The sequence below is a fragment of the Diabrotica undecimpunctata genome, chromosome 1, assembly GCF_040954645.1.
Source record: "Diabrotica undecimpunctata isolate CICGRU chromosome 1, icDiaUnde3, whole genome shotgun sequence".
NCBI lineage: Eukaryota > Metazoa > Arthropoda > Insecta > Coleoptera > Chrysomelidae > Diabrotica > Diabrotica undecimpunctata.
The window spans coordinates 11273401-11285680 of record NC_092803.1 but is presented as its reverse complement, the minus strand read 5'-3'; the positions used below and the strand labels follow the sequence as shown (position 1 = coordinate 11285680).

Here is a 12280-nt window from a genome sequence, read left to right as displayed (position 1 = left end):
ATATTTATGACGTCGAGTACAAAAGTTTTTATAACGAATGTTTATTTAAATAATAGTGTAAGAGTTAAGCTAACTAAATCAACCGTAATGTATGGTGATTTTTATTGAAAATAATTATTTTTTCTTCAATTAGATTTAAGAAGTTGGCCACTCTGTACAAGTAGTGTTCCGTGTCAATAGTAGATCAAATGTCTTTATACAAACAAACTACCGTGACTACAGCTGTGCGCTGTGTTGTTAACAACTGGTATAATGTATAATATACGGTACAATTTGTATATTATAGGTAGGTACTTGTATAATATGGTTTTATCGAATTCTATTTACATATTATTTTATATGAGATTAAACTTATACTAATTCAAATCATGGCAGGAATTCGACAAATTCATCTCGTTTTTAACATTCTTATAATATTTTTTTGTGGCATATTAATACAATTTACTGGGAATAAGCCACAATTTTGCTTTTAACCTAAGCTTATTTGACGTTTCAATTTCAACTTCGAACAACGCTATTTTTAAAATTGAGAGAACAAAACTTTTTTTCGACGGTAGTCATAGGACGAGTACTCGGAATTTTTATTAATTTTGAAATTTAGCGTAAACGTATCTATTACACACACAATTTGTGTAATTATTACTATTAATATAATGCTGTAAATAAGTAATATGCTTTCACCATTGTGAAAGTTTCGATTGTACACAAATTCCAAATACAACATAAAGAAATCGAAATTAATTTTAAATAATTTATTACCTGATATACCATTTTGAAAAATAATTATTAAAGAAAGATAGTAAAAACTACAGAACGCCTAAAAAATCTATGTGTAAAAATAATCTGTAATTTGTAGAAACACAGCCACTCTCCCATAGATAGCAGCACTAAATCTAACAAACGTGTCTGCATCTTTTTCCCCATATAATAATTATGTTTTATTTTAAGTGGTTATAGCTTAGACAATTAATAGATAGTGTAGGATTGTAGGGGTTATACACTGTTGCATTTTTTAATTTTTATCGAAATAATTACAAATCTCCTTATTTGATATTGTAATTTATATAAAGCATTTTTAAATTATAACTAAGTTTAATTATTTTGGATGTTAAGTTACCCAAAATTTCATATACCCACATGAAATTTGGAGACATATTAAATCACAGCTCTTGTTCTTGTAGAATTTATAATTAAAAAAAAATGTGTAATACAAAAACACAAACAGTGGAATGCAAACAAAATGATTTTTGGCTATTCGTAGATTCGTACCGCCAGAGAAAAGGAAATGCGGTATCTGAAAGCTTCCAAGTGAAGTTCCGAAGATAATACTGAAAGATTACTGCAAACAAGTGGACAACAAGGCTATATAGAAACCAGTAGAGATGAAGAAAGAGTAGAAAGCTGGGCTGAAAATAACGGACTTACTTTCATTCATAACCCGACGCAACCATCATCCTTTAATAGTGGAAGATGGAAAAGGGGACACAATCCCGATCCAATCTTTGCTAATAATAATATATTAATATTAACTTGTGCATTCAAAGAGTTCTTAATCAATCCCAAATTCTCAGCATAAACCCATCATGTTAAAAATTAAACCACCTCTTCAACCAAAAACAATCCTATTCAGGAGACGTTTCAATTAATTTTAAGAAAGTCAACTGCCAGAAATTTTCAGAGAAACATTCATGGAGCTAGATCTTACAAACAAGGATGCATTTGTGAAGGCAATCAAACTGGCGGCAAGAAAGGACATCCCGAAGCGACGTAGAACCAACCATATCCCTGGAATTACTCAGCATAATTGCTAACTGTACGAAAATTACTGACAGTTATATGCATCGTCCGGTAAGCGGCGATAAGAATACTTTCGGTTCCGGATATCCCTGCCCGTAGTAAGAGACGACCAATGGGAAGGAATGAGAGGTGGAGAGCCGTCGTTTGAAGTGTCGGGTTTAGAGTTACGGTCACCGGTCTACACTCCTATTATACAAGACGAGTCTTTCGTGGGACTACTCTACTTTCATTCCACAGAACCAAAGTGAGATTAAACGAGCTGCGACTCTTATACATCCTTTCCCAACTAAGGGCGTAGGATTGTGGCACCTACCCACTATTTTAGATTTAACAGTAACAGAGGAGAACTCCTCGGCAACCACCTGTCTACGTGTGAGATCGAGTTCCTCTACCTGCGATCACCTTTCCTCCCGGGTTGATAACGGACGGGTGTTCCTAAAGCAACACAGGCACCACAGAGTGGGTGAAGCCCCGCGATGCCTCGTGCAACGCGCCGCCTTCAAATGATGTCGGACTCGTAGGGGTTAGTGACTAGTTAAAGGTCATATGCCGAAAGGCAAAGTGGGTCCCGCCGGTATTTATTTATCGGTTACACGAATTTCTTCATGCCAGTTTTATGATGAGAACCCAACGACGATTGAATAGACGCTAGGCATGTTAACAGAGAGTTGAAAATATGAATATGACATAGAAGCAGGAAAGCCTGGAAATTAATACAGAGTCTGGCCAGAGACAAGGTCATACAAGCCACCCATGTCAACGTAATTTCAAATCAGGTAGCTACACAACTTCTACAGAACGGTAATCCACGGACAAAACACTCCATGCAGTTTATAAAGAGGGGTCAGTACCTGAAACTTGATAAATTCGACTGCGATCAATGGACGAACTGGACATAGCCATTGCAGAACTTAAGGTAAGCAGTAGGCCTAAATAACATCGGAAGTAAAATGCTTAAAAGTATGAGCAGTTTTTTAAAAACATGGCTATTAAAGCTCTTAAATCAATGTTGGACACGGGCTAAATCTCAAAACTATGGAGACAATCTAAAGTGGCAATTGTATTATAATTAGGAAAAGATCCAGACGACCCAAAAGCTAGCGCTCTATCTCTCTCCTGCGTTCAACTTTCAAGCTGTACGAAAGATTATTAATGAATAGAATAAATTCACACATAGAAGAAAACCTTATAGGAACAGGCAAACTTTAGAGCATGAATGTTAAGTACTGGCCAAATGCTTAATCTTACCCAGTACTTCGAGGATGGATATAAAAAGGGATTAAAGATCGGAGTCGTATTAATTGATCTAACGGCTGAGTTACCTGATACCCCTAAACACAATCATGGAGTTGGAATAATCGTTGCACCTCGTTTAAAATCGTCAATAAAATCCTACATTGCACTATCAGACCGAATGATTCTTTTACAGCTGTATGCGTCCCCATTTGATTTGAACATAATACAGATATACGCACCTACAGCTGACAAAGAGGAAACAATAATGGAAGACTTCTACGAACAACTAGAAATCTTAATTAAGGCAACCAAAAAGAATGAAATAACACTTATAATGGGAGATTTCAACGCGAAAGTAGGACGAGGCAAAACAGGAAAGGTAGTGGGAAATTTCGGACTTGGTGAAAGAACCGAAAGAGGAGATCGTCTAGTTCAATTTTGCCAAGAACACAACCTAGTACTTACTAACACTCTCTTTAAGCTCTCGCACCGTAGACTCTATACCTGGAAATCACCGGCAGACTCACCTGGTAAAATAATCAGAAATCAAATAGATTATATCGCTGCACCAATCAGGTTTATTAACTCCATCAAAGCCGTAAAAACTTACCCGGGTGCGGACGTAGCATCAGACCACAATCCGGTGGTATGTAAGTTTGAAGTAAAGTTAAAAAAGCCAAATATAAAGAACAGGCCCGAAACGCTAGATATTAGGAAGCTTTCCAACAATAATATTAAACAACAGATGCAGGAGAATTTAAATACCGAAATATCAAAAATCCTTAAAAATAACAATGAACAGCTGGAAAAGTGGAGTGAAATTAAAGAAGAGATTAGGACTTCAAGCACTAAGTTTTTACTACCTGATAAGAGAAAAAAGAAAGACTGGATGACTGCAGAAATCCTTGACATGATGGAAGAGAGACGGATATATAAAACTAAAGATACTGCCAAATACCGTGAAACCCATAGACGAATTAGAGCTGAGTTAAGAAAAGCTAAAGAGAAATGGTTCTCGGAGAGATGCGAAGAAATCGAACAGTGCGAAAAGGTATACGACTATCACAATATGCATAAGAAGATAAAGGAACTCACAACAAAGAAAAGCTACAATATTTTATCGAAAGGGCTATGCGATGATAATGGAAATCTACAACTAGACCCCGACAAAATAGTTAGAATCTGGGAAACTTATTTGGAACAACTGTTTGATGATGACCGTCCTAGTGGGTATACACTGAGCAATGATGATACTGGCCCTTCTATTCTAAAATCAGAAGTGAAGAATGCTATAAATGGTCTTAAAAATAACAAAAGACCAGGCAACGATAACGTATACGGGGAAGTATTGAAAATGCTGTGCGAAACAAACAGTCAATTTCTAGACTCACTCGTCAGACTCTTTAACAATATTTATAACAGCGGGGAGTTTCCTGAAGACTGGCTAGAGTCAACTTTTGTTACCATACCGAAAAAACCAAAAGCAAAGTCTTGTGATCAACATCGGATGATAAGTCTAATTAACCACATTTCGAAGGCATACACCAAGGTTATTTACAACAGAATAAGCAAAAAATGCGAGGATAACATTGGAGATTCGCAGTTTGGGTTTCGGAATTCTCTTGGGACAAGAGAAGCACTTTTTAGTCTACAGGTACTCATCCAGCGCTGCAGAGATATGAACAAAGACGTGTACATATGCTTTATAGACTACGCAAAAGCATTCGATAACGTAAAGCACGAAAAGATAATTGCAGTTCTCCATAAGATCGGAGTCGACTACAAAGACATGCGAATAATAGCGAGTCGCTATTGGGGCCAAACAGCTAAAGTGAAAGTAGGATCTACATTGACCAATAAAATTGAGATCAAGAAAGGGGTACGACAGGGCTGTATCTTGTCTCCTATTCTCTTTAATATATACTCAGAAGAAGTATTTAAGACAGCGCTGGAGGAAAGCACAGAAGGCATAAAGATAAATGGAGAAATAATTACTAACATAAGGTATGCTGATGACACTGTGATTCTAGCAAGTAGCATGGAGGAACTGAGTTACCTAATGAGTAAGATACAAAAAACAAGTGCACAATACGGACTCAGACTAAATATCACAAAAACCAAATGGATGTTAGTAAGCAAAACCCAACAACCACCACAGCAACTGATATTAGACAATGAAAGAATTGAACACGTGGATTCGTACATCTACTTGGGAACAACAGTTAACTCAAATTGGGATCAAGCGAAGGAAATACGTATAAGAGTAGAAAAGGCAAGAGCATCGTTCACTAGCATGAAGCAAATTTTCACCTCTAAAAGCCTCACCCTACCTCTCAAAATTCGACTTCTGAAATGTTATGTATTCCCGGTTTTATTATATGGAATGGAGGCGTGGACAATGACCGCAACATTGATGAAAAAAGTAGAGGCCTTCGAAACGTGGGCTTACCGACGTATATTACGTATATCCTGGACTGAGCACGTGACCAACGAAGAGTTACTACGCCGGATAGGTAAAGAGAGAGAGGTAGGAATAAGTATAAAGAAAAGAAAGTTGGAATACTTGGGTCACGTTATGAGACATAATAAATATAGAGTACTGCAACTGATCGTTCAAGGGAAAATAGACAGCAGAAGGAGTCCAGGGAGGAGAAGACACACGTGGCTCCAAAACTTGCGGCAATGGTTCGGATTGTCATCTGCTGAACTATTCAGATCTGCCGTAAACAAAGTCAGAATAGCCATGTTGATTGCTAACGTTCGAAACGGACAAGGCACATGAAGAAGAACGGCTGAGTAATTTGACGCTGTTGACCATCGAATATTCCTGAAAAAATGTACAAAATAACAAAAAGCTAAAAACTAATAAATGAACTCCGACTAATCGATGATTCCGTGTTGAGTTTCGGGGAAAGCAAGTAGATGCAGTATCCAAAAAAATAGAATAGCGCAAGGAGGAGTATTCTCGCCAGTACTCTTCAAAATATACACTAATGATCATTCTATCAATGATCGCCTATCAATTTAACAGTCTTCTTACATAGAAGAACATCTTACGGAATAGCTTGAATAGTTGCCAACAATCTATAGAAAAAATCAGCTGACATGCTGACTGATTATCGGCTGCCTGAAGCCAACACTGTAAGATTTCTGAGCAATCTAGTTTGTACACGAAATAAAAAAAGTGGACAAAGCTCCAGAACAGTTGGTGGAACAGTGAAACTGTAGTAGTTAATTCGATATTGCTATAATGGAAAGAGGTCAATCAAAAATCTTAAGAGAGATTATTGATGCACCCTGGTAAGTCACCAACCAAAGAATTTATGAGGATCTCAACAGTAAAAGAAGTAATCCAGTAAAAAAAATCACAATACATTCAAAAAGTTGGAAACGTTGGAAAATATACCAGTAACATGTCAGTTATTGCTGTCTTTGAAGATACTTGTGCGTTGTTTGCTATTAGGATGGTATTATCAGCATACCTAATGTTGTTTATGTTAGTTCTGTTGATCTTGATTCCAGCTTGGACTTCGCATAATGCTTCTCTGAATATAGGCTCGGAATACAGATTAAATATTAGCGGCGATAAAAGGCAACCTTGTCGCACTCTTATGTGGTGTACTTCATTTTGATTGTTGTCATTTGGTGCCAATGCAGTTCTGAGATAATAATAAGTTCTTTAGAATTATAACTTTTATTGAACAAAAAAATATTAATAACATTTATATTAAAAGTATTTATAAATTCAGTTTTGGCAAAATTAGATTTAATAGGGTAGAAACAAGCAATGCCGTTATGCTTACGGTAATTTCGTCTGCACCTCCTTTTTTTGAGTGTGTTGGTTTACCTGGGTTGCTAGGGTAAACTGGATGCCATGGTTGATTATTCGCATATGTTGGGGAAGTCATATTGTTGCAGAAGTTGGTACTATTACAGAAGTAGCAAGTTTGCCCCAAAGGACATGTTCTTACAAAAACGCATCCTCTTGATACGGTACCTAAAAAATATGAACGAACATTATAACTTCAAATTATATAAATTGACTTTTCTTTATTTCCACAAGGAAACTAAATTCCTGTAGTTGGCTGCATACCATGTATCACAAAAAATTTATTAGAAAATAAAAAAAAATGTATAATAATAAAAATCCCTATCGGGCTACATCACAGAACGTTTTCGGAATTAATATTCTATCATCAGTGCTATCTGGATGTACATGTTTAGAGCCACTAAATACATTGGTAAAAACCCTTTAAATAATATAAAATTTAGGTTGTTTAAGTTACAATAGAAGGGCCTGCGTAGCGCAAGCGGTAGGATGCTTGCCTCGCAAGCCGGTGGTCCGGAGTTCGAATCCTACCGCCGGCAAGAACATCTAGACATTTTAAAAATGTCTATAGGCCCCAGGTCGACTCAGCCTGAATAAAAATGAGTACCTTGAGTAAAACCAGGGGTAATAATGGACGGTTGAAGCGTAGCACTGGCCATGTTACCTTCCTTGTATACCGTAGGCCCTAGATATAGCAGACTACCCTTCTATACTCCCAAAGCCGCGACAGCGGTATAAAACGGGAGACTATTATTATTATATTAAGTTACAATAGGAATTGATTACATGGCAAGACTCCACTGAGGTTGCTAGTCCTTAGACGAAGTGTCTGTGAGAAATTGTTGTTGTTGATAGCAACTGAAATCAGTAGTTATGGAATTTAGTAGTTAAGCAATAAAGCTAACAATCATAAGATATCAGTATAAATCTTTTAGTTTAATTTTACTTACTATTTGTCAAAATCGTCGAACAGATGGTCCCTGTACAGTTCGGAGCTCTAGCTCCCGATCTGGTTATGTTGCCTGCACATGAAGAGTTGGTACTATTTCTTGGACCAGCACATGAGTAGCATTGCAGTGCTTGACCTGAAAAAGATGATAATAAACTTGATTTATGAAAAATTAAAATTATTTTAAGAAATTTTCTTAAAAATGCCTTTGGCAAAATGATTAATATTTTAATTATAAATAATATGTTAAAAACGAACAGTTTGTAAGCACGCTGTCGGATTAAGGGAAATGGACACGGCTATGATAAACGAAGTACAGACTACTGATTCTGGAAAAACAAAAAATGGAAGGGAAAACTAAAGGACAGAAAACATAAGTATACATAGGAATATGACCCTCAAGGGAAAAGCAAGTCCGTCTAAGAAAAGATGCGTGGATGACATAAATGGGGAACAAACATTTAAGGAGATTGGAAATCAAAGAGAAAGTGAGCTGAAAATAGAGACGTGGAACGTCGGAAGTACATACGAACTAGGAGCACTAAAAAACTTAACGAATATCATGCGAAAATATGAATTGGACATGCTAGCAATGCGAGAAACAAAACAACTAGGAAATGAAATAGTAGAAATAGGAAACAGTTCTCTCTCTTTCTCTTTAAAATTGAAGGAGTTAACAGATACTTCGGTGTTGGATTTATGGTAAATAATAGAATCAAAGGATTGGTGGTAGAGTTTCAACCGATCTCAGACAGAATATGTTACTTAATGTTACTTGGAAAGTATAGAAAAATAAGTATCGTGAACGTACACGCACCCACGGAAGAAACAGATATAGAAACTAAAGCCAAATTCTACGAAAAGCTAGTAAAAATAATAAAGAAAATACCGAAATACGACTTAAAATTAACCCTAGAAGATTTAAATGCGAAAGTCGGTAGGGAAGAACTTGACAGACATATAACAGGAGGGAAAAGTTTACGTCAAGAAAGTAACCACAACGGAATAAAATTGATAGAACTTGCCAGTGAGAATAAAATGAAGATAATCAGTACAGAGTTCGACCATAAAGACATATATAAAGTAACGTGGATATCTCCAGATGGACAGAGCAAAAACCAAATCGATCACATATTAATAGAAAATAAACATGCCAGAGCTATCAGAGATGGCAGAAGTTATAGAGGTGCAGATGCCGGTAGTGATCATATATTGGCCAATAGCCAAACTTAAACAAGATCTACCTGTAAAATTAAATGTTTTAAAAGACAGAAAGAGATATAACGTAGCATTACTTAAGAACCAACAAGTGGCAAAGAGGTTTGAAAATGAGATTAAGGCAAGATTAGAGAAAGACAACTTAATGTCTGATACATTGGAAGAAGAATGGAGTAAAATCGAAACAACAATGACAACAGCAGCTAATGTTTGCTTAGGCAATACAGTAGCGAAGAGAGAAGAAGACTGGTTCGACGAGGAATGTAAAAGAGCACTAATGCTAAGAAATAAAGCACAGTTGGAAAAAGACAATAATAAAACCCAAGAAACAATTACAGTACATGAGACGAAAAGAAAAGAAGCTAAAAGAATCTGTAGGCAAAAAAAGAGAAAATATTTGGAAAGAAAATTAAAAACAATAGAGGAGCATTACATTAGCAGATAAATAAAAAATTTCTATCAAGAACTGAAGAGAAAAAGACAAACAAATAACACGCAAACAATTTTTTGTAGGAATAAAGAAGGAGCTGGAAATACTGCGAAGAAATTAAAGAAATGTGCACAATATTTTGAAGAACTGCTAAATAATGAAGAACAGATGCAAACAGATGAGGCGGTAGGCCAATCAGAGGATAATGATGAGGAGTACGTAGAGGAAACAACAGAACGGAAATAAAGGAAACAATAAAATGGCATAAAAACGGTAAAAGCGCAGGGGATAATGGAATCCCGGTGGAAATTTTAAAGAAAGGAGGGGTTACACTGCAAAGAAAGCTATATAATTTGATACTATGAGTGTGGAGCGAGGAGAAAATGACAGAGAGAAATGGAGTAATGCCGTAATTTGCCAATACATAAGAAAGGTGACAGAACCCTTTGTGAAAATTACAGAGAGACTGGATGTTGTGTATAAAATATTAGCAAATATCATACGTAATAAATTAAAAAAATAAGAGAATAGCATAGTAGGTGAATACCAAGGAGAGTTTAGAGCAGGAAGATTGACAGTGGATCAAATATTTATCTTAAAATTAATACAATTTAAAATTTAAACAGGCGTATGACTCTATCAATCGGGAAAATTTGTATAAAGCTCTACAAAATTTAGGAATATCAAAAAAGTTGATAAAATTATTGAAAATGTCGCTAACAAGTACAAACAATAGAGTGGTTATAGAAGGAAGTATGTCAAATCTGTTTTCGGTTACAAGAGGATTAAGACAAAGAGACTCATTTTCTACTGATCTGTTTAACTTTGCCTTGGAGGCAATAATGAGATAATGGATAATAACAAAAACAAAAAAAGAACTTAAACAAATGTTTAAGAACTTTGAAGAAGAAGCAAAAAAATTTGGGTTGTATATAAATGAAGCGAAAACAAATATATGGAAATGCGTGGTGAGATAACAGAACACAATAAATTCGTCACACTAAAAACGAGAGAAAAGGTTTACAAAATTGAAAATAGTAGCCAGTTCGAGTATTTGGGTGTAACAATAACGAATAAAGGGGAAGAAGAAAAAGAAATAGAAAAGAGACTATTAAATGTAAGTAGAGCAATGGGCTCATTAAACAGTATTCTAAAAGCAAAAAAATGTATATAGGGCAGCAAAAATTTGAATATATGATACAGTCATTCGGCTAGTGGCAGTGTATGTCTGTGAGACCTGGACTATGAGTAAGAAAGATGAAATGAAAATCGAGATCTGGAAAAGGAAGGTGTTGCGGAAGATTTTTGGTGATATTAGGACGGCGGAGGAAAAATGGCGTAGAAGACCAAATAAAGAGGTAATAGAGATGTACGGAAAACGCCTAATTGTACAAAAAGTCAAAGCAGAGAGAGTCAATTGGTAAGGTCACATCACTCGAATGCCAAAGAAACGTTGTGTAAAAAAGGTGCTTTTTGGAGGGGGCGGGGGTAAAATGAAGAGAGGAAGACCACGGAAAAAGTGGTTAGAAGCAGTTAAAGGTGATTTAAATGGTATAGGAGTCCAGAATTGGAAAGAGAGCAAACAACCGGAAGAAGTAAAAAAAATTAACGAATTAAAGAAAATAGAAGCAAAGGGCCTCCATGGCCTGTAGCACCCGTGTGTTAAAGACCTCCCCAAATGAAAGGGGATACATTTTTAGCAAGTATAAATCATCATAAATATCTGAGTGATATCAATGGATTCTACAGAGTAAAATATGTGAACCTTGGCACTTAAGGACAAGGATATGTGGTTTTTTCTGTTTTCCCAAAAATTTAACTTTTTGACTAACAAGATTGTTGCTATCAGCCACTCAATTAAAGTCTATAGACTGTAGAGTAGATGGATCTAGAAATACATAGAAATAGGAAGTTCAAAAAGACATAGAGACATAGATAAAATATGAAATGAGAAAAAACAACAGAGAAAACGGACATAGTTCAAATTTAAAAATGCCTGCTCGAGAATGAGTAGTCGCAATGCGCAAATTTGAATAAATTCACCATTACAATAAAATATAAAGAATTCAATTAAGGGATATATTCCAACAATATAAATAGTACTTATACGATAATATTGCTATAATTATACAAGTAGATTGTAATTTAAAATTATGTTTAAGTTCAATGTGTAAAAATATACAAATGAAATGATATAATTTTTTATAATATAATAGATACATACCTCCATTTAAACCATAAAATATGCATACTGTTAATGGTAAAATCCAATACAAGGAGTTCATATTTACTGATTGAGCACACACCAAATAAAGATAACTTCGTTGACACAAGGTAGATTCAACTTAGTAAACTACCTGGTGATAAGAGTGGTCGGAAAAAAATAAAAGTTGACGTAGTATAGATAAAGAAATTTTCCAGAAAAGTAGGGATTAAGGTCACATTATAGACATATTAATAAAGTTATAATTGGAATTGTTTGTATTCTTGTAGAAAGCTACGGGGATAAACTGAAAAGTTGTACATGTAAACTACCGGTAAAAACTATTTTATTCTGAAACATTTTATATAGTATTCATATTCATGTATCCACTTTTTATATTAATCGATAACTGGTTTGCTTCTTTTTGGCTATTATTATTTTGAAATGATTGTTAAACTGCAGAATATTAGAACTGTTTTGACGGACAAAGGCAATTAAAAAGCAATAACAGTGCAATCAACTACTACTTGCACGTATTTTAAATTATTGCTTTAAATGAGGATGGTTGCAGTCGCAGTAACAATTAATAGCAGTAAACAATGGAAAATAAACAATATT

General features: G+C 35.3%; 1 protein-coding gene across 1 annotated transcript; it reads right to left on the bottom strand.

Annotated features, from left to right (window-relative positions):
* Positions 1 to 6708: 6708 nt before the first annotated feature.
* Positions 6709 to 12040, bottom strand: LOC140437721 (uncharacterized). The gene is made up of 3 exons (XM_072527406.1): positions 11684 to 12040; positions 7813 to 7947; positions 6709 to 7030 (listed from the first exon to the last, which is right to left on the bottom strand). Exons 1-3 carry the CDS (start codon positions 11742 to 11744, stop codon positions 6771 to 6773), a joined length of 456 nt encoding a protein of 151 aa, XP_072383507.1. The 5' UTR covers positions 11745 to 12040; the 3' UTR covers positions 6709 to 6770.
* Positions 12041 to 12280: the final 240 nt, after the last annotated feature.

Coding starts and splice junctions, on each gene's coding strand:
- LOC140437721 (XM_072527406.1), bottom strand. CDS start 11,744: ATGAACTCCTTGTATTGGATTTTACCATTAACAGTATGCATATTTTAT. Junction 7,948..11,683: donor ATTTTATGGTTTAAATGGAG/GTATGTATCTAT, acceptor CATCTTTTTCAG/GTCAAGCACTGCAATGCTAC. Junction 7,031..7,812: donor TTCGACGATTTTGACAAATA/GTAAGTAAAATT, acceptor CATATTTTTTAG/GTACCGTATCAAGAGGATGC.